General features: G+C 49.5%; 1 protein-coding gene across 4 annotated transcripts in view; it reads left to right on the forward strand.

Moving 5' to 3' along the window:
• Positions 1–27,263, forward strand: part of Dis3l2 (DIS3 like 3'-5' exoribonuclease 2) — a 322,978-nt gene that overhangs the window by 290,909 nt on the left and 4,806 nt on the right. For all 4 annotated transcript variants that reach the window (XM_059278396.1, XM_059278391.1, XM_059278392.1 and 1 more), the window contains 2 exons: positions 25,870–26,053; positions 26,705–26,791. In XM_059278396.1, coding sequence (XP_059134379.1) covers positions 25,870–26,053; positions 26,705–26,791 — 271 coding nt within the window. The remainder of the gene's footprint in view (positions 1–25,869; positions 26,054–26,704; positions 26,792–27,263) is intronic.

The raw sequence follows: 27,263 nt of genomic DNA on the forward strand, positions 1-27,263 counted from the left end.
GCCAGGCTTCCCTTACAGAGGGCGTTCAGACTTTGTGCTACTGTGTGAGAAAATGTCTGGCACACACACAGAAAATATTTTCCCCACAAAGTCTCTTTTGCTTTTAAATATAAGTAGAAAGGAATGTGTATGGGGGCTGGGGCAGTGACTACTTACTGTGAAAGTGTGAGGACCTGAGTGTGAAACCCAGAACCCAAAAGTCAAGTTCAATAGCACAAACCTGTGACTTCAGGATCCCTATAGTGGGATTGGAGGAAGAGGGAAGAGAAGCCTCAAAGCGCACTGGCCATCTAGCCTTAGGTACAGAGAGCCTTTGTGTCAACAAGGTGGAAGGTGAGAACCAACATGGAAATTGTCCTCTCACCCACATTTGCTCCGTGGTACATACTCATGAACATTTATACACAGAGCACACATTATACACACATATACACATCATACACACATGCATGAAAATAAACGTGTGTGAGGGAAACAGCAATGAGTAAGGAGTGTGTCCTTTCCAGGCTCCCCTGCCCTGCCCTCCCCTGTCCTGCCCTCTCCTCTCTCCCCCTCCCCTCCTCATGCTAATCCCTGCCTGCTTGTCTGACTTGGGTGTGACTTTGGCCTTTGCTGGGCTTCTGTAGTCACTGCTTCTGTACTTATTGCTTCTGTGCTGATCATGTGGCTTCATAGTTGGGAGTGTCTGGGCCTGTGCGCAGATGGGAAGTGGTAGCCAGCCCTTTTAGAAGGTGGCCCCTGGCATAATTTTAAAGTGCCTTTTCTTGGGGTCTTTCTCAAAGACCCTGACTCTCTGAATGTCAGTTATTAGCAAGACAGGGATGGTGGTGGTGAGTGAGGCAGAGGGAATATGCCTTGATGGTGATGTGATGATGGTGATGATGATGATGATGATGGTGATGATGGTGATGGTGATGATGATGGTGATGTGATGATGGTGATGATAATGATAGTGATGATGGTGATGATGATGGTGATGTGATGATGGTGATGATGATGATGATGATGATGATGATAGTGATGATGGTGATGATGGTGATGATGATGATGATGACAGTGATGATGATGATGATGATAGTGATGATAGTGATGATGGTGATGGTGATGATGATGATGATGATAGTGATGATGGTGATGATGATAGTGATGATGGTGATAGTGATGATGGTGGTGATGGTGATGACAATGATGACGATGATGACGACGACGACGACGACGACGACAACAACAACAATGATGATGGCAGCTCACATTGGGCACCTGCTCTGCCTTACACTCATAGGGACTGGCATGTGTCATTCCTGCTTACCCCTCATAACAGCCTGAAGAGTGTACTCTGATCACCATGCACTGCAGAAGCTGGGCCTACGGAACTCTGCCAGATCACTCTATGTAATTCACATACACAGTCAACTTTAAACATAGTCACACTGGGAAAGGCTATGTGGAATATAAAGCTGTTACCACTCTGGGAAACCATACTCAAAATTAGTAGGCCCAGCCTGGACTTAAGAACAGTGTATTCTGGTATCATTGTGTAACTATCCAGACTATGTCATCTTACCCAATGGAAGGAATAGGCACCTGCCAGAAGAGCCATCCATTACCTCCCAGAAGTAAAGACCATGTCTTCCTCAAAAACTCACTGCTCAGATCTGAGCAGAAGAAAGGTTAGCAGGTACCCTTGTGACTACATCTGCACTCAGATTGCCTTCCAGGTGCCATTGCTGTCTTTATCTTTAGGCAGATGCTGTAGTCGCTCTTATAGAACCCCAATTCCCACCACATGAATCATAGGAAATGTCAGCCAGGCATCCTCAATGCCTCCATTTCCCCTCTGGGATGGTACTAGGTCTGGAAGGCGTTTCCAGGGCTTCTAAAAGTCATTGTGTTTGAAATACCATCTTGGTTTCTTACCATGCTCAGGTGAGCAGCCAAGTCAATCTGGGATTCTCTGGAGCCATGGATAAGATGGAAGAACTGAGCAGATTCCTGGGTTGCTGGGCAAGCTTTCTTTGGGAGTAAGACACATGAGTCCCAAACAGTGTGGCATACCGTTCTGCTCCCCACCCCCCATTGTTCCACACTGCTCTCCATGCCTTGCTGCCTGCTGATTGTCAGTAGATGAGAGCCCCTGCATGCAGGCTGTAGCAGCAGGAAGTTTGGTGAAACCCAATTTTGGCCTAACCCTCTGCTCTTTGGAAAGGCAGTTGCAGAGTTCTTATTTAGTAGGAGAGGGGTACTAGGCCTCTTTCCTTCAAGTTCATGTCTTAGAGGTACCATGTCCAACCATGATGACAGCTTAGGTTGACTTTGAATATGAGAAATTAGCCAAGCTCTACATCCTGATCTGACCTGTGCCCACAGCAGAATATCATTTAAGAGTTATATGTGTAAGTCAGTCTTGGTGCCCTGCAAAGCTTATCAGAGGAAGTATCTGTGGAGGAAATCATACAGGAAATGACCTAGAAAGTATAGTGATCAAATCCCCTTTCTGACACTCACTTGTTTGTCTTTAGTCCATCTTGGGATCCATTCTCAATTCCCTGAGTCTCAAGTTTCTTTGTCTCTTCAATGAGTAATTGGATGCTCTGTGCAGGGCAGTCATGCTGACTATGTGTCTCCATCCTTGAATGCAGAATATCCACAGCATCCTTTCCACATCCCAGCAGAATTGTCAGCCTATGGCTTGCTTGTTTTCCCAAAGCCAGCATCTGTATCTGGATCCAGAGCTGTAGCTAGCAGGTAGTGATCAGAAAACAGGCTGACAGATGTAGTGCTGGTGGTCTCAGTTGTGAGTGAGGCTCTCTGATGAAAGCAGATTCTTCCCAGAGTGCGAACTGGGAAGTGAGGCATGGAGGAACCCATGAGCCTGACTGTGACTCCCCACCCTTCCCAGGGCTCCACCTTGTTTGTGTTCATTTTTTGTTTTTATTATCTATAATGCCTAAGTCCAAATATGGAATAGCAACAGTTAGAAAATGAAGATCCTCCTCAGAGCCCTGGCTCTTCGGAGGCCCATGTTGTCCCAGCTCTATGGTGCTCCTTTCTGCTGTCCACTCTGGTCTTCAGAAGAGAGCCACCACTACATCTTATGGTATGTTATTTAGGTAATAGTGGGGATAGACAGGGTATACCATGGGCCCCTCTTTAGGGTCTCCTGAACCTAAATAATACATTCATTCCAACTTGGCCACTTTATGCTCTTTTCAGTTCTTTCCATCTACTAAATCAATTTAAGGCCCTTAACTGTCATTTTTATCAGGCTTTTCAGGGCTACCTGGAATAAGCTGTCTCATCCCTGGCATCTTTTCCAGGGTGGCAAATTCTGCATTTTAAGAAAACTCCCTCAAATCAATTCTTACTCATCTAGTCTTGTTTCCTGGCCCCTTTATGCACCTCCTCAAATCTTGAAGCTTCTGTTTTTGGTATAAAATCTCTTGTCTCTAGGAGACCCCACCCATCCTCAATGCACTGTACTGGCATTTAACCCTGGCATGTCTGAGGAGAGAGGCATCCACACATCTTCCATTCTCCTATAAATGACTCTACTGTCTGATCTAGGGACCAAAGAGACCTCTGGCTCTCACACTAGGCCTTCAGCTGCTGGTCATGACCCTCCATTTGTTGTTAGTCCTGAGCAGAATTGCTCTTGCCTTTCAACCACCAGACAGCCTCATAGGCCTGTGCATATGCACCTTCCAGAAGTGTCCAGTGATACAAAGCCCTCTTCCCAGATTGTCCCCAGTATATTTCTTGGAGCCATTGGAACAATTGTTTGTCCCACAGATTCTGTCCATGCCCACATACCACTGTGTCCACTGCTTACCAGGTATTAGATAAGCTGGTTCTGACTCCTGTTTTAAAAATAATTTATTTAAATTAATTGTATGTGCCAGGTAGTAGATGAGCTGGTCCTGATTCCTGTTTTAAAAATAATTTATTTAAATTAATTGTATGTGCATTGATGTGAAGGTGTCAGATCCGCTGGAACTGGACAGTTGTGAGTTGCCATGTGGGTGCTGGGAATTGAACCTGGGTCCTCTGGAAGAGCAGCCAGTGCTCTTAACTGCTGAGCCATCTCTCCAGCCCCAACTCCTTTTTTTTAAAGACTGTCTACTAGGTAGTCCAAGCTGACCTTGAACTCATAATCATCCACTCTCAGCCTGTGTCATCCTGCCTTTTCTCAGGATAACTCTAATCCTATCTGGATAGGCTCACATCTGCCAGGAAGCAGAGGCCCAGACAGGTTTAATGTGCTACCTATAAAATAGGAAAAGCAAGCGGGAGTCTGGCAGAGTAGTCATAGGCCTCTATACAAGCCTGACCACTGGGAAGAAATCAGGGGGTGGAGGGGCTGGGGAGGGACTCCCAGACTGTACTTAGTTTTGAGTCACTTCAGTCAGCCTATGGGAAGGAACCCCCCAAGGCCAATGCCCTTTGGAGCAATTCCCCTTCTTTCAAGCTTGTCCTGTGTCTGGGCTCCACACACAGGGTAACTGTTGGACATGACTCAGGAAGTGGCAGCAGGAAGAGGCCTTCAGGGCAGATGCAACATCAGCACTGAGAAGCCACTTCTAGGGCAGGGGATCCAAGTGCATCTTTCCCTGGGTACCACCCTTGGGGAGGAGAGCAAAGGATTCTGGACCAAGTGCCATGTTTAATTCATCCCTCCCTGTGCTCGCTTCTTCTCCTCTTCCTTCCCCCTGAATAAGCAGATGGAGTATTTCCCAGCAGCCCCTGACAACTTCAAACTGGCATCAGCACTTCCCAGCACTTTTGAACAGGCACTTCCTGTCTGTGCTTAGAACTGCTGCTGGTTCCACAGGCTAACTACAGTGTTACCTAAGAGCCACTCATGGCAGAGGGAGAGCACCTACAGACCTCCCGCAAATGCAGACACTGCCAGATCTGAGTAAAGAAGGACTTTCTTGTTCCTTGTCAAGTCCCAGGTTAGGAGAAAGAGAAGCTGAAATTAAGAGGTAGAAAGGGCTTGCAGAGCTGGAGGCAGCACAGCCAGAAGTGACCTCATGGGAACAGCTGCAGCTGGGATATGCATATGGGAGTCAGGCACTCACAGTGCAGGTGTGGGCTTCTGTGACCCCCTCACAGCAGGTGGAATTTGATATCTCTAGGACACCAACACAACTCGTGTTTCCAGAGTTGAACTCTGGGGTGATGTCTTCCCACTGCCTACCACACAGAGGGGAATCCTTGGCTCTTCCTGCTTTTGCTACCTAGAGTGAGATGACAGCCCCAGCCAGGATACACCTAGGTGCCAAATAGTTTCATTGCGATTGCTTCCCTAACAGAAGGTGGGAAAGCATGTCTCACTTCACAGAGGAGGGAACCTGTGAGCTGAGGGATGCTCTGCCCAGGGTCAAGTTGTGTCTAAGAAGCAGAACTGGCAGACAAGCTTCTCCTAAGGCGCTGCCTCCTCTATGAGATGCACAGCAGGCATGGCCCACAGCAGCTGGATAACTGTGCCAGTTGCCTGGAGAGCTGGGACAGGGAAGTCGGCAAGACTAGGGCAGCCGCGGCTGCTTCAGGGTTTATGGTACCTTCATGTAGTGCGTGCAGCACCTTCAGGGTTGCAGTCTGTACACATGTAATCTCTGCATACGTGACCACGGTATTTATCAGTGGAGCTGAGTCAACGTCCCTCTCCGGAATTTACTGGAAGAAGCAGGAGAGATAGGGTTGAAGGCATGAAGCCCTGAAGTTTCTTACCACAGGTTTCCCATGCTGCTAAGCTGGTACTTGGCCCTTCAGCTACTGCTTCCCTTCTCAAGCCAGAATTATCCAAAGCACGGAAACACAAAAGCCAGAAAAGCGGATTGATTGTGCTGGCCACAGACCTGCCATAGACTCATGAGTGCAGATACACAGACACAGTGCTCCATGTCCCAGCATGCTGTGTGATATAGGCATTCCACTATGCTTTCTTATGTGGTGCATATTAGAAAATGAATTTGTACAGTTAACTCACTTTATAAAACTTACTTTGCATCCATGATGTGCATAGAGAAAAGCTACAGGCCCTAAGTGGCATTTGTCTTAGTCATTGTTTTATTGTTCTGAAGAGACACCATGACCAAGGCAAGTCTTAGAAAAGAAAGCATTAACAGGGGGCTTGCTTCCAGTATCGGAGGGTTAGTCCACTATCATCATGGAAGGAAGCATGATGACACACAGGCAGTCATGGTACAGGAACAGTAGCTGAGAGCTACACCTTGATCCATAGGCAGGAGGCAGAGAGAAAGAGATGCTGGGCCTGGTGTGAGCTTATGAAACTTCAAAGGCCATACCCAGTGACACATCTGCTCCAACAAAGCCACACCTACTAGTCTTTTTTTTTTTTTTTTTTTTTTTTTTTTTTTTTGGTTTTTCGAGACAGGGTTTCTCTGTGTAGCTTTGCGCCTTTCCTGGAACTCGCTTTGGAGACCAGGCTAGCCTCGAACTCACTGAGATCCGCCTGGCTCTGCCTCCCGAGTGCTGGGATTAAAGGCGTGCGCCACCACCGCCCGGCTCACACCTACTATTCTTACAAGGCCACACCATATCTTTCCAAACAGTTTACCAACTGGGGACTAAGCATGCCAATATATGAGCCTGTGGAGGCCGTTTTCATTCAAACCAACACAAATGAACACAGCTGGGTGTGATGCCACAGCCTATAGTACAGCACTTAGGAGGCAGAAGCAGGAGGGTCAAAAGTTCAGGGTCATCTTTGGCCACATGCTGAGTTTGAGACCAGCCTCGACTACAGGAGACCCTCTTTCAGAAAGACAGAAAGAGAAAGAAAAAGAAAATGAACACAGTCAGGTCAGGAAATAGACTGTTAGACACCCCCACACTTCATTTCCCACTCAGCTTCCCATTCAGAGCCTTCCTCGATCCTCCAAAAAATGGAATCATTCAGTAAGTCTTAATTTTTCCTCTGAGTATTATTATATTAATGAGAATTCATCTTCATTGCTGTATATGGTTGTTCTCCACTCATTTTCATTGCTATAAAAATTTCCCTTGAAAGGCTGAAGATGTAGCTCAATAATAGAGCACTTACCTGCCATGCACAAGGCCCTGGGTTTGATCTCTAACACTGTGATAAAATAATTTGAGAAACTATGAGGGATTTTTTTTTTAGAAAACACTTTTATCAATTCTTTGAGAGTTTCATATGCTATATTTTGATCATATTCACCCCCAATTCCTCCTTCTAACTCCTTCCAGACCCATCCCTACTTCCCTACTTCCCTCAATGACAAGAATGTCATTGTCTCCTTTTTTTAATAATGCATTGCCTCTAATTTGTGCTGGTCATATACTTCTGTGTATCAACCTATCAGGAGTCACACCCCTAAATAAAACTGACTCTTTTCTCTCCTAGAAGCTATCAACTATTCGTAGGGCCTCAGCAGGGGTGGAGGCTCATAAACTCCTCCCCACTCCGTGTTAGAATGCTGCCTGGGCTTGACCTTGTACAGGTCTCATGTAGGGAACCATGGCTGCTATGAGTTCATGAGTGCAGCAGTCCTGTCGTGCCCAAAAGATACTGCTTCAGCCCTCCCTGACCTCTAGTTTTTCTGAGATAGTACCTGAGCTCTGAAGAGGGTGTGATCTAGATGTCCCATTTGTGGCTGAGCACTCCACTGACCACCATCCACTACACATTTAAAAAAAAAAAAATGCTTCTCTGATGATCTCTGAGAGCTGCACTAACCTATGGGTGGAAAGATAGAAATTTAGAGGACAGTTTGACTACGTCCTTTTAGCAAAAATGATAATAACAGGTCCCCACTGGAGCTCCCCAACCCTGAGTTCTCAGCCAGGTTTCCAGTACCCAGTGTGTGTTTTCTCCCGTGGGAGGGTCTTAAATTCAAGCAGGAAGTGATGGGTGCCCCGACACATTTGTACCACTATTTCACCCGTGGCCACATCTTACCACACTGGTCACTGTTGTAGTTCACAGGGTCACAGCTGAGTGATACTACTGAAGACTTTCCCACAGCAGCCTGCAGAGCGTCTTCCCGTACTGTGAGAGTGCCCAGAAGAGAGGAAGCTTCTTAGTCAGTACCAACTTGATTCTCCGTGTCCAGTGACAAATGTGTGTGGTGTCTCAGCAGTAGGGTTTTATCATCAAGTTCTAGCAGGCAACCAAATGATGAAAAAATTTAGAACCACATGTGATGTAATCCCAGCATTTAAGAAGTGGAGGCAGGAGGATCAAGAGTTCGGGGTCTTCCTTGGCTACGTAATGAATTTGAGGCCATCTTGAGCTACATAAACCCTTGTCTCAAAGAAAGAGAACTGATTATCTACTCTGCATTAATCTAATCAGTGTTTTGGTTATTTCTGCCTTGAAGTTATTACAGATAGTTCTGTTTCTATATGCCTTTGGGTGCACATGCACATATTCTGTTTGAGGGTAGACCTAGGAATAAAACTGCTAATCCTATATCACTATACCAGCAAGGTGTGAGAGTTTAGGCCTTTTCAAATTTCCTGCCTGACTTTCTGGTTTTCTCCTTGGTGTGTTTTTCTGCCTATTCAGGATATGAATCCTTTGTTGGCTGTACATATTGCACATACCAGACTAGAGAACAGGAGCAAAGTCTAGGCCCCTGCACTTCTTTATGTGGAGGAGTAGAAGTTAACAGTCAGCATCACTTTCTGGTTCCTGGTCTCTAGCCAGCCAGGGAAGACCTAAAGCTTTGATTCCATTGGTTGTTACTTTGTTCCAAGGCTATGTCTAAGGCAGTATGATTTTAGAATCAGTGACCAGGGTTCTCTAGATTTGGGATAGCCACAGACAGAATCATCAGTAAACTATTCTTCTCTGTTTTTTTTTTAATTGGAAGTGTCTCTTAGGTACCTAACTTTATAATTATATAGACACTCATTCCCTGTGTGATGTCACTGTACTTAAACTCATAGTATATATGACTCCTTAGACTATGACAGTGCATAAATCAAAGAGATTAGTAGACAGCTATCAGGAGAGTTGAGTTCTGGGCCCTCCTTAACATTACCAGAGACAGTAAAGAACTCCCTGATGAGTATACCAATTCCCCACCACCACCACCACCACCCCTCCCCCCCCCCCCCCCCCCCCCGGAGCTGAGGACTGAACCCAGGACCTTGCGCTTGCTAGGCAAGCACTCTACTGCTGAGCTAAATCGCCAACCCTGAGTATACCATATGAACATGCTAATGCTGGCATTTGCTCCTTTTTCCAGTGGCTTCTCCTCCAAATGCTCCTTCATCTGCCCTCATCTCTTTCTCCCTGGTACTCATTGCCAAGGATGCAGATTCAAGTGGTCAAGGATTTCAAACTAGAAGGAATCCTCCATGCCTGCCTGTGTGCAGCCCTAGAAGGCTGCGTGTAGCTCGCCATGGCTTCCTGGATTAGCCACGCACTGTTAGACTCAGGCCATTCTGTCTCCTGTTGTCTGGTGCCAGGTGGTGTCCAGAGCAGCTGAGGTCATCTTCTTGGCCAGGCTGCTGGGGTGGCAGGGAGGATCCACAGAACTTTGCGGTCTCAGTTCCCTGTTGGCAGTTTCAGAGACCTACGCAGATGCACAGAACCTTTCTGGACTCACTGAAACAGAGAAATGAAGAGCACAGAGACCCAAGTCTCCAAGTCCCTCGAGACTGCTGGGAAGAGCTGCCATGAGCCGAGAACTTTGTTAGTTCTCCCCACATCCTCCCTCTGCAGCCTAAATAACTACCCAAAAGTGACCCAAGAGATGGTTTCCCCCAAGACAGAACTTCAACATACCAAGAACTCTCCTAATTAAAGACTTCTCAACTTTCACAAAGACCTTGTAAAAAGCATGCTCTTAGTTGGCACAGGGTGGCATTAACTGACTGGAGTGTACTTGTCTTTGCTTACCCCTGCCCTTCCCTCTCCTTATCTGCTGGTGATGGACTGCAGCTCTTTCCTTTCCGTGGGGCCCCTTGGGGTTACAGTGATCCAAGGTGACTTGGAACCCTGACATTTCCTTACAGATGCTATGTACAAAGCAGATGGCGACATGCTCTTACCACGATGGGGCAGGGATGGAGGGGTCATTGACATCTTTATTGTCTCAGATCTATACTGGCCACAGCCATACTTCTCTCTCAATTTCTTGGTCTGAACCAAGTTGTTTCCTTAACCTTCTCTGGGCACCCATACAGGCACATATCTGTACCCAAGAGGTACTTCAGAGCCAACCTCTATAAGCACATGGTCAGCCAGCAGCTTCCAAACCCAAGGAGGCTCACTTCTTTCTAAGACTTCAAGAAGTTCTAGAAAAGTCTGTGATCTTTGGGTCTGTCATCCTTTGAATGAACAGGCCACATCATTGCTGTCCAGTAGATTGTGAGTCACAGCCTCTCTGCACCAGCATGCTGGGCCAGACACTAGGCACATTCAGAAAGTGAGAGTGGCAAATGTCTGCTCTAACCACTCCCCCTAGGCACTAGGCCTGTGACACTCACAGGTTAGCCTTACAGGAAGCAGGCCACAGAGCTGCAGGTTGGGTCTGAGCCTGAAGAAAAGTACCCATGGCCATCACCTCCGGCAGCTACCTGGCAGGTGACCAGAACATGTTTGACTCACTCAGCTTTTGGCTGTGCTCTCCATAGGGAAGTGTTTCTGATCTGTCGTCACTGCTACTCCCCTGCTCTCTGAGGCATTGTGGCTTTTTCTTGGTGGTTGGGCAGGAAGCCTCTGGAGCCTGAAGGCATTGCCATACTTGATGAAAGGACAAAGGCTGTTGATGACTATAAATCATTTAGCTGTTGCCTGGCTCATTTAGGGGGAGGGGACGTATTAACAGTTCTTAGGGTATGTCTTCCTGTGGTGGGCACCCAATTGGGACGGGAGCTCACAGAGTAATTCAAGCTGTGCCCACCAAGTTAAGTAGGAGGAAATGGACCAAGCCAGCAAAGCCTGGCTGAGGTACAGAACACAGATCACCCCACTGACTTGTAGCCCCACCTCACTGGGCATCCTCAGGTGACCCACCCTACCTCAAGCACTGCTGGGTCGGCTCCAAAGTGAGCAAGCCAGAGGATGGCTAATTGGAAGCAGCATGACACTGAGGGGACCGTTCCGAGTAGGCAGATACGGCTTAGCCCTAGGTGTGGAGACTGCTCTCACCACCACAGACCTAAAGACTGTCTAGAGTTTCCTGATTCCATAGTCAGGCCTCGGGGTGGAGATGCTCCACTTGCCCTGCTAGGGCTTCTGTCTCAAAAGCTGTAACATCACTGTCTGTGTTCTTCTTGTCCCCAATTTCTTCACCCAGGACACCTCGGCCATCTTCTCCTGGATGTCTGGCCTTAGCTGTGTTGCTTACACAGATGTGTATTGTTTAAGTTGTCTAGAATGATAGGACTACAATTGTTCTGTAGACCCTTGTTTTCACCTGGGTGTAGTCTTTGAAGCATCAAAACTTGGTCCTTTGATACATATACTATACTTTTGATGGTGCCAGCTAGACATAACAGAGTTTTTGATACTGGGGATTGTTCAAAATATTTATATTATCGTGTAAAAATTGGGGGAGGTTGTTGTGTTAGACTGTGTTTTTGCAGTGCTGGAGAGTGATCTGAGAACTTCACACCACCATAAGCTATATCCTTAGATATGTTTACGTTCCTATTTTGAGACAAGGCCCTTCTAAATTTCCTAAGCTGGCCTGGCAGTCTTTGACCTTGTGATCCTCCTGCCTTAGCCTCCGAGTAACTAAGATTACATGACTGTAGCACCGTGCCCAGCTGGCCATGCTTTCTGTAGGGTCCACTGCACTGCACAGCCTTTGCCCTGCAGTCAGTGACCACAGGGTTGTAGGGTTTTCCCTTGACTTTACTGAAGCCCTGCCCCATATATGTCTTTGTCTCTGCCCTGAGAGTCAGGCCAGTTGTCCCCTCACCACTGTACATATGGTAGCTAGGAGCACTGTACTTGTGGGGGCATGTGTTAGAATTAGCATCCCAGGTGAGGAAGGGTTATGGTCAGAGCCAAGGCTGCCCTGGGTGCTCCACACAGCCAAGTGCCTGTTTGCTGCAGATGCATAACATGGTATTCCCAGAGCCGTGTTTGAGGCTCACCCCCTAGTTCTACACCACCTTTCATTCCCTGAGACTCCGTGTGTTTGTGTTCCACATCTGCCAACTAAGCTAAATTGACTCAACTACTGCATGGCAGTTTCCCATCCCACCAGGAAGCACCTCCTTCTCTGGAGCTTGTGGAGCTGCCCACCACTCTAAGCTAACGGTGTCCTCTATCCTTCAGTCTAGTCAGGTGGTCACCATGGTTTGTGTAAGAAATGCCATTCATCACTGTTCTGCTCATGAAGCAGAATGCCCTTTTCACTCCCTCTGACTTTTCTCAGTGTATTTTTTCAGTGCTGATGTCATCAAACTTGACTCCAATTGTTAACATAACCCTCTTGTCTCAGAACTACCAGTCCCCTGCTGAGTACTGCAAGAAGCGGGTTCTTTCCTCTGCTTGTGCAGCTCAGTGGAATGTGAATGCTTTTGACTGTGAGGTGGAGAGTGCATAGTAAAAGGCTTTGCTGGATCCTCTCAAGATTCAGGTTCTACTGCTGGGAATGGGCTTGGGACCCAGCCAAGGGCTGCTGAGGAAAAAGCCAATTTGTAGCATGGATGAAGTTCTGAGGGAAGGAGATGAGCAGGTAATCTGACTCCCTTTGCCCAGCAGCAAGGATAGTCTCTCCAGCATGGCTGGCACACTGGAGATGCTTAACAGACACCCAGTGGACGTCTCTCCTGGTTCAAGCATGGCTTACTTTCCCCGTGTTTTTCGTCCTTAGCATGCCTCTGTTGCTTCTTCCAAGTCACAGACTCTTGTCTCCTTCGTCTGCTGTAGATAGTTTTCATAATGTAGCTTAAGAATTCCGAATCTGAAAATGCAAAACCAAATTCTTTATGAGGTTCAAGTTTTAGATTTTAGAGCATTTCAAATTTTATATTTTTTGTATTAGGGAGTCTATGCAAATATTCCCAAATTTAAAAAATGAAATCTGAAACACTTCTGGTCTCAGCATTTCAAATAAGGGATTGTCAGCCTATACTGCTAATCATATTTACAAAATATTTAGCAGTGTGCTAGCTCCAATAAGTACTGAGGAATCATCTACTCCTCCCTAGAATAACCTGAGAGGGAGATGATTCAATTAAGTAGGCTACCTGAGAATCATTTTCTTCTTCTTCTTCTTCTTCTTCTTCTTCTTCTTCTTCTTCTTCTTCTTCTTCTTCTTCTTCTTCTTCATCTTCTTCTTCTTCTTCTTCTTCTTCTTCTTCTTCTTCTTCTTCTTCTTCTTCATCATCATCATCATCATTATCATCACCACCACTGCTACTACTATTCAGATAGTCTTACCATGTAGCCCAGATTGCCTGGAACTTGCTACACTACATAGACCAAGTTTGCTTCAAGCCTGTGGCAAACCTTTTGCTTTAGTCTCCTGAGTGTTGGTGTTATAGGTGTACACCTCCACACTTTAAATAATTCTTAGCAGTTATTATTTGCTTTGTTTATAAAGGACCAATACCTTATGTTTCTACACATGTTATTTTCACCTGAGGATAGTGAAGGAGTGAGAACAAAACCCTTGCAAGTCAAAATCTGAGAGAGCTTTTGCTGGCCTGATGGGACCTACTGAACTTGCCCTGATTGAATTTTTACTTGTCTGTGGACAGTTATTACTTAAACCCAAACAGGGTGAGCATGGTAACTAAGCCTCCTTTGTGGGTAACCTGATCAATGAATCCTCTTGTCCAAGGGCAGCTTAAGATTAAGAAAAGCCTTTTCCCGCCTGAGCTGTTTCCTCTGAGCTAACACTTGTCTTATCACCCACTGGGATGCAGTTTGTTGAGTCTGGCAGAGCTCATTAGTTATGTGACTTTAAAAATATTGACCCATGGTTTTATGAACTGGGTTCAGAGTGCTTTAAATGGATGTGTTCCCATCCTTCGAGTTCTGGGCTTCCCTGACATGTGCCTGGCCCGCACCAGACACACATGCACAAGCGGCTCCCTTCCACCTGGCGACACCAAGACACCTGACCTGCTTTGTCCTCTCCATGTCAATACGGAACCCTACCCTGCCACCTGCTCACAGAGCACTTGCCTCTCAAGTGAGGCCGTAGCTGAGAGAGGCAGTGTGTGTGCTTCTCTTCCTACACTGGGTGTCTCTGGGAGCCTGGTTCCTAATTCCTCTGTCACCCTGCATGGTGTGAAAATGGAATGACCCATAGGTTCGTGAGTTGAAGGCTTGGTCCCTTAATGGTGACACTGTTTGGAAGATGGCAGAGTCTTTAGGAGGAGCTAGGCCCCAAGGGATGGGAATTCTTGGGGTCCATACCTTGCCCCTGGTTCCTTCCTCCTGCTTCCTGGCCACAGCTGGGTGAGCTGTGCTGTTTGTTCTAACCTCATGTCCCCATCATACTGCTCAGCCTCTTTGCAGGCCAGCTGACCATGAACTAGTACCTCTGAGCCCAATCATATTTCTCCTATCATGTCTTTTTTTCTTGGGTATTTGTCATGAATACTGCTTTACATACCTCTCTCCATGGGCTCGCTGGGCCTTTCTTATTTCCATGCTCTGCACAGTGCTTGGCTGTAGCAGGTGCCCATAACGTTTGCTGGGCAAGCAAAGGAATGAGGTTTACACTGGGGTTGTAACATATATAATTATTAGTCTTCTAATTTGTGAGGTGCATGGTGAAATTTCCCAGGCTCTTGCATTCTGGGGCATTTTGTAGGAACCATTTTTCTAAATTTAGCAGTGGGGACAGAACTATCTGGTATGTAACACAATCTGCCTACAGGGACTTTGTGATGATTTCTGCATCTCCCTGGCTGTAGGCTGGGGCTCTGAACAGCACAGACCTGGCTCCCATTGTGGGCTGGCCTGAACAGGAAGGGTCTGTAAGAATGGTGGTGGTAGTTGTGGAGGCTGTGGAGCAGGTATCCTCATGTATATGGAAGTTTTACATCCCAGGAGCCCAATGGTGGCAGCAGGTTTCTGGTCTTGTTAGCTCAGTGGGCACAGGAATAATAATGATGATTGTTGTTGTTGTTAAAAAGTGTTTAGTGTCTGCTTACTATGTCCTAGACACTGTTCAGAGTACTGAGAAATAAGGCAGGTGAGCCCTCGGAGCCAGCAAGGTTAGCGGTGCTGAGTAGCTGTGACTGGCCCAGAGGAAGGCAGGGAGGACATTGAGTAACTACATTACAAGCAGACAAGTGGAGAACACTAGCCAGGACTGCTGTAGAGAGACCAGCTGAGTGAGCAGACTTACAAGGGCATCACTGAGGGTGGCTCTTACCATGGCTTGTCCATGGATTGATGAGGTTGGAGCAAAGCAAGGATACATGTAGAAAGACCCTCCGACTGGAAGTCTCACTCCAACCTAAGTGTGTCTAGCTCTGGCTCCAGGATGCCCCTCAGCTGTGCCTTGGACTTGTGGTGAGAAAGAAGGGCTGACAGTTTTACAAGTGCTACCCTTTCTAGGACGCTTATTCTGAATTCTCCCCCACCATGCGTGATAGAGCTGTGGCTTTCTTAGATACAACCTTCAGTGTCAACAGAGCCATAGAGAGAATGAGAAGGTGGGAAGGATCATCTCTCTTGTACCCTCCAAAGACTGAAGCCTGTGAACAGGCCCTGGGCAGTTCACCCAGTGGCTTGACAGCTGAGACAGCCCTGACTCTGTCCCTGTCCCAAGATGCAGCCTGCCTGCTGCTTCCATCTGGTCGGGTCTTCTCCAGAGCCTCAGGCGAGCAAGCGAGCAGACAGAAATGGGGCTGTGCTTGGTGCAGTGTGCACAGTGGGAAAGGGAGCAAGGCAGCCCAGGCAGCTTGTCCACTGTTCCAGGCTCCCTGCAGAGCTGAGTGTTGTTCCCAGCACTAATGGCCCTCCCTAGAGACTACTCAGGTTCCTCCCACAGCCTCTCTAGGCCTGGTCTTGTATTGCCCAGACAGAGACTACCTGTACTTCAGAAGGGGCACTCACTCACTTCCAGTGTGCCCTCTTGATTGGATGGAACTGAACAATGTTGCAACCCAGACCCGCACACACGGGTGGCCCCACCATGCAGATCTAGCCGTGTTCTGCCTCTGACTTGTTAGTGAGTGGGCTGCCTAGGTGAGCTGATAGATAAGTGAGCTGATACACAAGGGGAGGAAAGGGTAACATCCCACACAAAAAAGAATTTGAGAGTCTAAGTGAGGTTTGGAGTTCTTTAGGGAGCAGAAGCCCTGCAAGCATTTGGACTTCATGCGCCATCCCAGAGCAGGGCTCTCCAAAAGGAATCACTTGTTTCTGTACCTCCTCCCACTTAGCACAGCCACCCCGACTCCAACAAAACCTGGTGAAGCCAAAGCTGCAGGTCTTGGTGGTGCCCCAGATCTAGGCCCTGCCACAATCTGGAGCTTGTCATCTTCTGTAGCCTCTGAGACTCAGTTTCCCTCTGTGCACATTAAGACCTACAATATCTTCCTGGAAAAGGATTCATTGGGCTGGATGACAAAACACACATAGAGCTTGTCCACATTCTTTTTTCCTTCCCACCATTAGTGGCTTCATCATCCTAGGGTGGCCTTGGAAAATGGGGCCCACTTCCCACAGCCCAGGCAAGAACACTTTCTTGGAGGCAAACAAAACACACTTTTTTTTTTTTTTTTTAAAGACAGGGTTTCTCTGTGTAGCTTTGGAGCCTGTCCTGGAACTCACTCTGTAGACCAGGCTGGCTTCGAACTTACAGAGATCTGCCTGCCTCTGCCTCCTGAGTGCTAGGATTAAAGGTGTGTGCCACACCACCGCCCAGCACAAAACACTCTTTCAATAAAGTAGAAGAGCCTGAGTTCCAGGAGTACCTGGCTCCTCCATTCTCCTGTCTAGCTGTCTTTTGTAGTTGTGTACGTGTGTATATGAGTCTTGTATTTTAAAACATTCTTCTCCCTTGAACATCTTAGCACCCAAATTCTAGCTTTAGAACCAAAGTTGATCCCTTCCACAGTCAGGGGTGCCCCAGTTGGTTCCCCTGAGCTTGTCCAAGCTCTGTTCTTGTTGCAGGTCTACAGGGCCAGCCTCCTCTACTTGGGCGTGAGAGGGAGCCACGGCCTTGGCTAGAAGTCTGAGCAGGGCCACAGAGCTGTTGCGGGCAGGCAGTGGTTCCTTGAGGCGGTATGCTTCTGTGTGCCTTGGCCACACCTCCTCTAGCCAGTGGGTCCAGCTCCAGTGGAACTGGAGAAAGGAGTGTGTGTGTCAACATCATGAAGGAGCCAGCGAGGCCCAATTACCCCTTGCTGCAAGGCCACACGGCACAACTGCCGCCTGGTTCTGCTTAGGGGCTGGAGCTGCTGCCCACGTGCAGGCCTGCCCCGTGCCTCTGTGCGCAGAGCTGAGCCTTGGGAAGAGCAAGCCTCCGTGGCTAGCTTTCTGCTGACAAAGGCTTTCGGTGCTGTCAGCCGGCTGGGCGCAATCCCTCCCCTCCCTCCCCTCCCTACCGCAGCCACTGGGCCTTCCTTTGGCAGGGCCGGAGGGCTTCTCTTGGATGTCTAGCCTCTGGAGACTTCCTTTTGAACTAGAAAAACACGACTCAAACGTGCCTCGCTGCAGCAGGGCTCCGCCTGTGGAGCCTATAGAAAAGCCTGGAGTAGATTCAGCCCCACAGACTAGAAACCCTGGCTCTGGTTCACCCACAAGACCTGTTATGTCTGGCTCCAGAGGCCTGCTCCTCTGGGGTTTTCCATGCCTGTGAACTAGGCCCATTCATTTCCCTGTGGTTTCACAGGGACGTCCAAAACTTTGAGCAGGTTGCAGGGAGCCCAGGAGGAAAGGGGTCAGCGAGAGGCTGTAGCTGTGACGTGGGGTGGCCCTGTGGTCCAGCCATGGTGGGCGCCTTGTCAGTCTGCTACTGCCTCTTCTCTCCAGGTGCCCCTCCCCTGCAGCTTGGGCTACAGCTACCTGCCCCCTCCACCCCCCACCCCAGGCCCCCACTTTCCAGCTCCCTAGCCACCAGCTCTGCCCTGGCCTGGCCTCAAAGGGAGCTGCAACAAAGATCTCTGAAGTTTCCCACCCCCAGCGGCCCTCAATTTAGTGCTGATCGGACTACTGACTTCCCATCACGCCCCATTCCCTTGCAGTTTTCCACCACACTACACTCAATTTGGGGCCGCTGGGAGAGCAGCAGGTCTCCTGTGAGGGTGGCTGCTGACTCCCCACCTTGGGCTGCCCAGCTGTAGAGAAGAGGCCATGCTCCAGCACACAGCTCCTGTGAGAGGCCCAGCAGCTGCCTTCCCAGCTACTACAGAGCCCAAGGGCTCTTTAGCCCACAGTGAGGATGTGCCCATGTGGGGAAAATTTGGTTTTCAGAAGAAATGAATTTGAAACTGGCTGGGAGCAATTCTTATCAAATTTCCAAGTTAGCAGTTTTCACCAAGAACTAATTGAACAATCTCTGTGAGTGGCCTAATTCCATTAGCATGAGATTCCCACAGAGTTCTGACAAGTGCCCTGGTGGCTGAGGCAGAGAAGCTCTTCCTGTCTCCCATTGGTTTGGCCTTTGAAATGGCTGCAGTTTCAGCAGCAGCCAGCCCCCAGCTCTGGCCTTGTAGGCTCTAGTCCCAGCCCACCTCCAGACCACTTCTGAGGCCACTTTGCAGGTGTTGTGGTGTGAAGGGGTGGGGTGAGGTTCTCCTGTGGGTTCGCAGGTAAATTGGACCTCAGGGTGGAACCACTCACAGACCCACCTCCCTTGCCAGGCAGTGCTGAGAGAGAGGGCAGCTGCAGAGGGGTAGAAAATAGGAAGGCAAGGCTGAGGAGACTGGGTCTGGACAGGCCCTGCCCTCAGCACCACATCCCTGCCTGCCAGCCTGCCTGCCTGCCTGCAGAGAGACCCAGGGTTAGTGCCAGCCTCTTGCTGTTCTCAGGAAACTGAGCTCTAGGGGCAGAAACAGCCGTTGTCCTGGAACCTGTTCCTGTCTTTGGACCACGTGAGGTAGCTGCTTCTAGCAGGTCCAGTACTGTCTTCTCTTCACTGTCCAGTGGGCTTGACAGTGCTCTGGGGCTACCCATCTGCCCTCTGGCACAGTGCTGGATGAGGAGCCCGGGGAATGCAGCATCTAGCATCTCTGTTCCTGACTGACTGTGGGACTGAGCCAGCTGCAGCTGGTGTCAGAAGTGACCTGTGACCTCTAGGGTGAATAAGGAAACAGCCTGCCTTCCTACAGGGAGCATGGTCAGGACAGAGGCTGTAGACCCTCGGGCCCTTCCTCTGCACTGACTTGGGAACTCACTCCCTCTAGAATCAGACATGTGACAGTGACTTCCTTCTCCCTCTTGGGCTGCTAGCTGGTTTCCTTCAGGCTCTCTCGTAGCATGAGCCCTGCCTCAGAGAACACCTTCAGCTTGTCTGAGAATAGTAACAAGGCCCCGCTCCCTTCTGACCCTGACTCTCACTGTAACTGTGAGCATTGTCTGCACTTGACCTACCTCCCCACCCTGTTTTTCTGTCCCCAGCCCTACCACCCTGCTGGGTTGCGTCTGCTTACCAGCCCCAGGGGCCCTTTGCTGCCCTTTCCTTTGCCTCTGCAGCATTTCACAGGGACAGCCTGCTGCAGCTTGTCTACATCCCTGTCTCATTCTACCACATCGCCCTCTGCTCTGGAGTCCTGAGGGCCAGCGCACACACCGTGTCCGCCAGGCTCACTCAGTCCCTGTGCTGCTCCATCACTGCTTTGGCTACTGTCTGCTAGCCATGAGCTCCTCAGCCTCCATCCTAACTGCTTCCCCCCTACCTCAAACCATCACCACATCCTTATCTGAAACATCTTCCTTGTTCATCAGCCTTCCAGCTCCCAGGCGGGGTCCAGGCCTCTCCCCTCAATCCCTTATTTTCCACCTGGAGCTTTTTATGTTTCATTCTTGGTTCCTCGACATTCCTTGGAATTAATCCTGCTTGTGAGCATACCTCCCTGTGGGAGCATCTTGGGGAAGGATGGAGGCATTCTGACTGCCACCGAGGCAGCTGGCCCCAAGAGCACACACAGACTGCTGCTTGGGGGGTGTAGGAGTTGGAGCAGAGGACTTCCCTATTTGTACATTGCTCCTCCCACCCAGAAAGAGAAGATTATCCTCGGGCCATAGGAAGAGTAGGACCCAGGGTGGAGTGAGGCCACAGCTGGAAAAGGGGAAGAAGAAATCCAACAAAGACACTGCTAGCTCCCAAGGCTGAGGCGCACCAGCCATTGCTGTTGTAAAGAGCTGCCGCTGCATATAAGAAAGTGGTACTCGGTTGTGGTGGTACTGTGTTCCCCGAAATATTGTGCACTCCAGTAAACTTATCTGGGGTCAGAGACAGAACAGCCACAATATTAAACATAGAGGTTAGGCAGTGGTAGTACACCCCTTTAATCCTAGCATTCCAGAGACAGAGATCTACCTGGATCTCTGTGTGTTCAAGGATGCAGCCAAGCATGGTGACTCAAGCCTCTAATCCCAGAAAGTGAGCCTTTAATCCCAGGGAGTGATGGAAGAAAGCAGAAAGGTATATAAGGCGTGAAGACCGGAAACTAGAAGCATTTGGCTGGTTAAGCTTTCAGGCTTTGAGCAGCGCAGTTCAGCTGAGATTCATTTGGATAAGGACTCAGAGGCTTCCAGTCTAAAGAAACAGGATCAGCTGAGGAACTAGCAAGGTGAGGTTGGCTGTGGCTTGTTCTGCTTCTCTGACCTTCCAGCGTTCACCCCAATAACTAGCCTCAGGTTTGATTTTATTAATAAGAACTTTTAAGATTCCTGCTACATCTGGCACCCAGCATGGAGACACACACTTTTAATCTCAATACCAACCATAGATGACCTGGAGGTCTGTATAGACAGGCAGTGACGAGGAGGTCATGTGGTTGGGTTTACAACCAATGAGAAGGCAGAACAGAAAGTCAATAAAAAGACAGACACACAGGAAGTAGGTCTCTTTCTGAGGGGAAGGACGATAGTGGCAGGAAGAAGGAGGTTTTAAGTCTCAGCTCTTATTACTGCTCTGACCTCTTGGGCTTTTAACTCTGCATTTGGCTCTGTGTTTCTTATTTAATAAGACAGTTATATCAACATTCAGTAGTTCGGGTAGGGGTGTAGCGGGAAGATCGGGAGGCTTGGTGGCTTCAGGTTATCAGCATGCCTGGCTATCAGGGAGTATTTGGAGTCAGAAGCACCCGGGGACTAAGCAGAAAGGGCACTGATAATAAGGACCCGGTAGTCCAGCCTCCTGAGCGGGAGCCAGATGTGATTTGTCCTGGGAGTCCTTCACTCTGTGCCATTGTTAAACATCCACACTGGGACTAGAGCATGCACCACGAGATATAACCTAGGACCCCGGGGCCATCACAGTCCTGAAGGCCAGGTGCTATGATGGGGACCCCAGGATGCTAAGAGAGAGTTCCTCCCACCATCCTCCAGACTGAGGGATAACTAAAGAAAAGAGATGAGAGTGGTCTAACACACCTGGACTCTGGGCTCTGGGAACGGAGGAGGGCCAGAGGAGGGTGGAGCGAGGAGAAGAGTGATGCGGTTTGGTGTGAAGGAACAAAGTAGCAGGAGACGAGAACCAGGACAAAGGTGATGACATTGTGGTGGAAGAGCCAGAGAAGCTTCTGGAAATCTACCCCAAATCCTAGAATTAGAACATTTGGCGGAGTCTTACATACCCTGTTGCTCTAGGAAAAAGAAGATTTTAACAGGGCAGTTGCCTAGACAAGAGGAGCAAGGTCCAGGCCAGGGTACGCACACCATAGTCTGCGCAGCACTTATTTAAGGCCAGGGACTTAATACACTGCATCCTTCCTCAGAGGCCTGCTTCTCACCTAACCATTCTCTGATCTCTGTCAGACATGGTGATTCACACTGATAATCCCAGTCTTCGGGAGGCTGAGGCAGGAGGATCACAAATTTTAAGCCAGCCTGGGCTACATAGAGAAGACCCTATCTCAAAACAAGCAAACTTTTATAAGTAAACCTTAAATAATAAGCACTTTTAGGACGCAGACAAACCAACATATCCCAGTTCAGGTCCTCAGATGGTGGGGTGCTGTCTCTCGTAAGCTGTGCTCAGCACACTCCCTTCTGAAGGTGAAGACGCATAAGAAATATCTTGACCATTCTCTCTAAGTGGTGTCGGTACAGTTCTGGGTGAAGTTGCCTTTTCTGTGATACGGAATGTGCATCTGTGGTGTGTCCTTATATGTAGGTTGTTGGTTGCTTGCTATGAGATGGAACCCTGGCTCAGTTGTTCCCTGAGGTGAGAAGCTGCAAACCTGCCCATCTCTCACCAGGCCTCGCAAGCCTTGACGACAGGCAGGGGATGCTGTGAGTGAGGTCGGTGAGCTTCCACCCCGATGTCCACCTGACAGCTTTCTGTCACAGCACAATCCCACTCAAGACTCCAGAGTTGTGGGCCTAGTGGCTCAGGGCTCCAGATGCTCAGCAGATGCCAGGCCTGGGGCAGAGGCCCCATCTCTGAGGGCTTGGCTTGCTGTTCTGGAAGGTGGTCCTGGCTGGCAGCCATTCCTGAGCCCTTATTTAAAGCAGTTGTCAGGCAGTTGCTGGGCTCCAGCTCCCCATCCCAGCGGGGCTGAGCGATTTCATGCCTATGTGATGCTGTCACTGGGGGAGGAGGTGTCTTAAGACTGAAGGCAGGTGCTCAGACCAGAAGGAGAGTCTAAGCCATGGCAACCAGACAGCCCTCAGCCACTTCCCCAGTCCCATGCCCTCATGTACTCCAGCCTGGTTCATCTGCCCTGGGATAGCGCAGGGTAAGAGCTGAGAGCTCATGTATGCAGCATCGTCCCTTGCCCCACAAGATGATGAACTCACTGGTCACAGGCCACCATTGCACCCGTTTGCACAGATCCCTCGGCCCAGAGGGTTTGGCTAAGAGAGAAACAGTCACTGGGACTCCAGGAACCCCCGGACATTGTGCCACAGAGCCACAATTTGTGAACTCTGGGGCTGTTCTTGCCCAGAAGTTCTTGGGTTCTAAACGAATCTTGCTTAGATCAAGTCCCAGGACCTGGGACAGACGCTTCTGGGGGCCCTCTGCTGGTCACAGTGAGAATTGCCCAGGGTAGACAGGTGCCGGCAAGGAAGGCCCTTAGCTAGCCCTAGGTGAGAGTAAAGGATCTCTGCTGTGCATCCCTCCATGGGGTGACTGGCCCCACAGGGAATCTTGAGCTCAGTGGAGCTCTGGCTGCTGGTGGTTTGGCCATATCTCAGCCTGACAGTTCTAAAATTCTACTGGGGACCATCTTACAGCTCCTGGGGCTCCTGGGAGTCGTGGGGCTCCGGGGCCGGAGCATCTGCCCTTTGTGGTGTTCACAGCCTTGCCCCTTCCCCTTGCACTCGCAGGTGTGTGGGTAGATTCTAAGGGCAAGGTATGGGGAAATGGTTCCCACAGCCACCCTGGAACAGTGATGAGAACGGGAACTTACTGCTGGGCCATCTTCCTGTTTGGTGACCGTGTTTAGGTTTATGCTTTGATCTTGCTAAACTGTTGTGGAAGCTTCATAGGCTGATGTCTTAACTCGGAGGGAGAGAGTAAGGGAAGGACAGATGGATGGAGAAAGAGAAGATGGACAGATGGATGAGGGCTGCTAATGGAAATGGAATCCACAGGTACCAAGGCCAGCCTGTGTGTCCAGAGCCACAGCAGACTGTGATCAGGGTTAGCCATGCACTTCTTTTCTCAAGGCCTCGGGTAGCCTATGGTACTGTGCAGATGTCCAGGGAAGATGAGTAGTGGGTTATGGTCACTGGAGTCTGTTAGTGCCTGTTTCCCGTAGTGTCCCTTTTTCACCCCACCCTTCTCTGTATTTTTGTCCTTGTCCCCATATGAGCTCATGAGTAGCAAAGCAGAAGAGATCTTGTGGGGCAGGAGTCAGGCTCATCCCAAGATATCCACTGACCTCTAGGTTGGGGCAGGGAGGGTCCCCATCTGAGCCACTGGTCCAGCCTGCTTCTGATCCTGCCTGCCTGCCTGCCTGCCATGTCCTCACAGCCCTGTGTGGGGCCCTACTGCCACCTGCCGGCTTCACTTATAAACTGCAATCGTGGCTCAGCCCTGAGGTTACAAGGAACAGACTGTGTGCTCTGGTCCACGGGATTCTGGGACTGCATGAAGAGAAAAGGTCCGGACACATGTTGGCCCCCATAGCAATGCCTGTTGAGTAGACAAATTCACAAACGGGAGCATTTGAGTAACAGCCTGAGCATCCCAACACTCTGGAGGCTCAGGCAGGGAAAGGGATTATCATTAATTAATGTATTAGTCATTTGTGTGGTGGATAGGAAGAAAGGAAAGCACCACTGTGTCTTGGGCAATTGATATTCCGACCCAGAACACATGTTCCCTCTGTCTGCCTTTGCACCAGCCCTGCCTGTGATCAGATATTCAACGGTCTTACTTTGGGAAGGAAGATTGGGAGAGGTCTGTAATTCACTGGAGTCCCACACAACAAGAGTGTGGTAGAACCAGTGTTAAACTGTGTCTCAGAGACTTGGTGGTCAGGGATGGTGATTGACAAGCACTAATAAGCATAAGGACAGATTGGGTACTGGGAAGCCGGTGACTGCCTAAAACACTCTGGCTACAAACTAGTGGACAACACAAAGGCTTCTCTTCTTGAGCTGGGTCTGCTGCATAATGAAAGAGTCAGCTAAGGTCCCCATGACAGAGGTGTGCCCAGGTACCCAAGACAGGAGCCAGGCATGCCCAGGCCCCACCTGGTGGGGCCTACACTGCTGAAGTACTTACCTAACCCTTGCTATAGAGAAAACTCCGCGGAGGCACCTTGGCAGAGCAGAGGCAAGATTCTTCATAGCAGGTTCAGTCAGGGCATAGGAGCGGTTCTTCCACTCTATGTCTGACTTTCCTTCTAAGAGCTTGTGTAGATAACGGGTCTAACCAAGCAACACTACTCAACTTGTAATAGAGAAATGTATCCCAGGCTTCCTCAGACACTGCCAAACCCACGGAGTTCCCTCTGTGGGAGAAGCACAGCCTTGGGGAATCTCCTCTAAGCTGAACAAGGTCTCTAATGGCCCTTGCCTCTCCAGGGAGCAAGCTTTCTCTACATAGAACATCCTAACTACAGTAGGATGCACACTCCCTTCCTGAAAGGCCTCATGTTCAGTCCACTTACCTGAGCCCCTGAGGTCAGGGGAGAATAGTGTGTGCCCTGCCCAGGATTGGAACACAGGTGACTGACCTCACGGCTGGCCGATGCTAACGCCTGCTTTGCCCGGTTTCCTGGTCTTGGCACACTTCCTTCATCTTCCACCAGTCCCTGCTTCTCCCCAATAGGGCCTTGACACGTTTTCATCTGCCTATTTTGATGTTTATCCACATGTACTCACAGTATCTCTAATTACACTGAGGTAAAGGGAATTAGAAGGATAGCTTTTCTTACAAGTGAGTCCTAGAGGAAGCCCAGCCACTCTTTCCACTAGAGATCTTTACTATGCACCATTTCTGGACTAGGTATGACCTGAGAGCATCCTCCCTTCAGTGGGAAATGAGACATCTTTTGTCATTGTTCCCCAGGAGTACTATCATTTAGCAAGGAGACCACACACACATTCACAGACCAAAAGACAAAATCATTGTTGACAGGTTGACTCTGGGAGAACCTGAGTATGGAGATGAAAGAAAAAGAGTGGAACAAGTTTGATCAGGGTCACAAGAAGGTTCTTCCACTGAGAACTAAGGTGTAGGAGAACCAGCTGAGCAGAGATCTTGGGACGGGGCAGTGTCACCTGCCTCCAGGGTCCCTCTAGTTACTCCCCCTCCCCCACAGGCTTGTAGAGGAGTTCATGCTCCTGGCCAACATGGCCGTGGCCCACAAGATCTTCCGCACCTTCCCGGAGCAGGCCCTGCTGCGCCGGCACCCACCGCCACAGACAAAGATGCTCAGTGACCTAGTGGAGTTCTGTGACCAGATGGGACTCCCCATGGATGTCAGCTCTGCAGGGGCCCTCAATGTAAGTGCTTGTGGGCGGTTGATGGGAAGCCCTGCTTGGAGAAAAGACATGAATCCTGGAAGTCGGGCTCGTGGTGACTGCTATGTCCTGTGTAGTCCCTCCCTATTCATCCAGGTCTCCCTACAATGGGGAGGATGGCTCCAGCTAGGGAAAGCTCTATTATCTGGTCCGGACCAAGGGAGGCTACTCATGGTGTAGCCTCTGGCATGTCCTACAGCAAGGACTGGATTAGGCCTTGCTGAGCTGGGCTGACTGGAAACAAGGAATTTTCTTAGAGGAAGTCACTTCAAGGGCACCCTTCTTGGAGCTAAGCTTTAGGGGGTTGCAGAAGCAGTGTTCTGGCTCATCCCACAAAAAGGAGACCTCACACCTATGCTCCAAGATTGGGCTTGGGGAGGGGCAGAGGATTCCTCTAGTCAAGAGAGTTGGCCTGCCAGCTAAGCTTGGAGATCTCAGGCCCGTTGTGTGCCACTGGCTAGGGACCACTGCTCTTGGGCCCCATGGGTAGTCATCAACCTAGGGCTGGGCCCATAGCCTGGGAACCCCTCTCTACCCTCCCCAAACTTAGGATAGGATGGTTAGCAGATGAAGCCTCAAGCCTCTTCCCAAGCCTGACCATATCTTATACAGGTTTCTGGGGTTTACTTCTAGAAAAGCCTGACCAAAACATTTGGAGATGACAAGTACTCTCTGGCCCGGAAAGAGGTGCTCACCAACATGTACTCCCGGCCCATGCAGGTAAGGAGAGGCCACACCCGTCCTTGATCCCTTGACACCTGTAACTCGGGCTGGCAAGCACCATGTGTCCATAACCCACCGCTGGCTTGCTCTGCTCTGGGGCTTGCTGGACAGAGAGGAGCTGAGGAACACTATCAGGCAAGGGAAGCTGCAGTCATGCCTGGATAGGCAGGCCCTGGGCTCCAGAAGAATCGTGTGTGTGTGTGTGTGTGTGTGTGTGTGTGTGTGTGTGTGTGCGCGCGCGCGCGCAAAAGCATGCCCCAGCCCTCAAGGGCTGCTCTGGCCTATGGCTGCTAGAGACCCCAGGCAAGAGAAAAGGCCTCTCACCTTTACTGCAGCTGCAGAGTCTAGCCAGGAGAATCAGTCTGCCACGAGCTTGGACCCATGTCCCCAGGCAGGTGACAGCTGTGAGGTAGACAGATGGGCTGGCCCCTAGCATCCTGTCACAGCCCTCCAGGCTATACTGCAGTTC

This window comes from Peromyscus eremicus, chromosome 13, assembly GCF_949786415.1.
Source record: "Peromyscus eremicus chromosome 13, PerEre_H2_v1, whole genome shotgun sequence".
Classification (NCBI taxonomy): Eukaryota; Metazoa; Chordata; class Mammalia; order Rodentia; family Cricetidae; genus Peromyscus; species Peromyscus eremicus.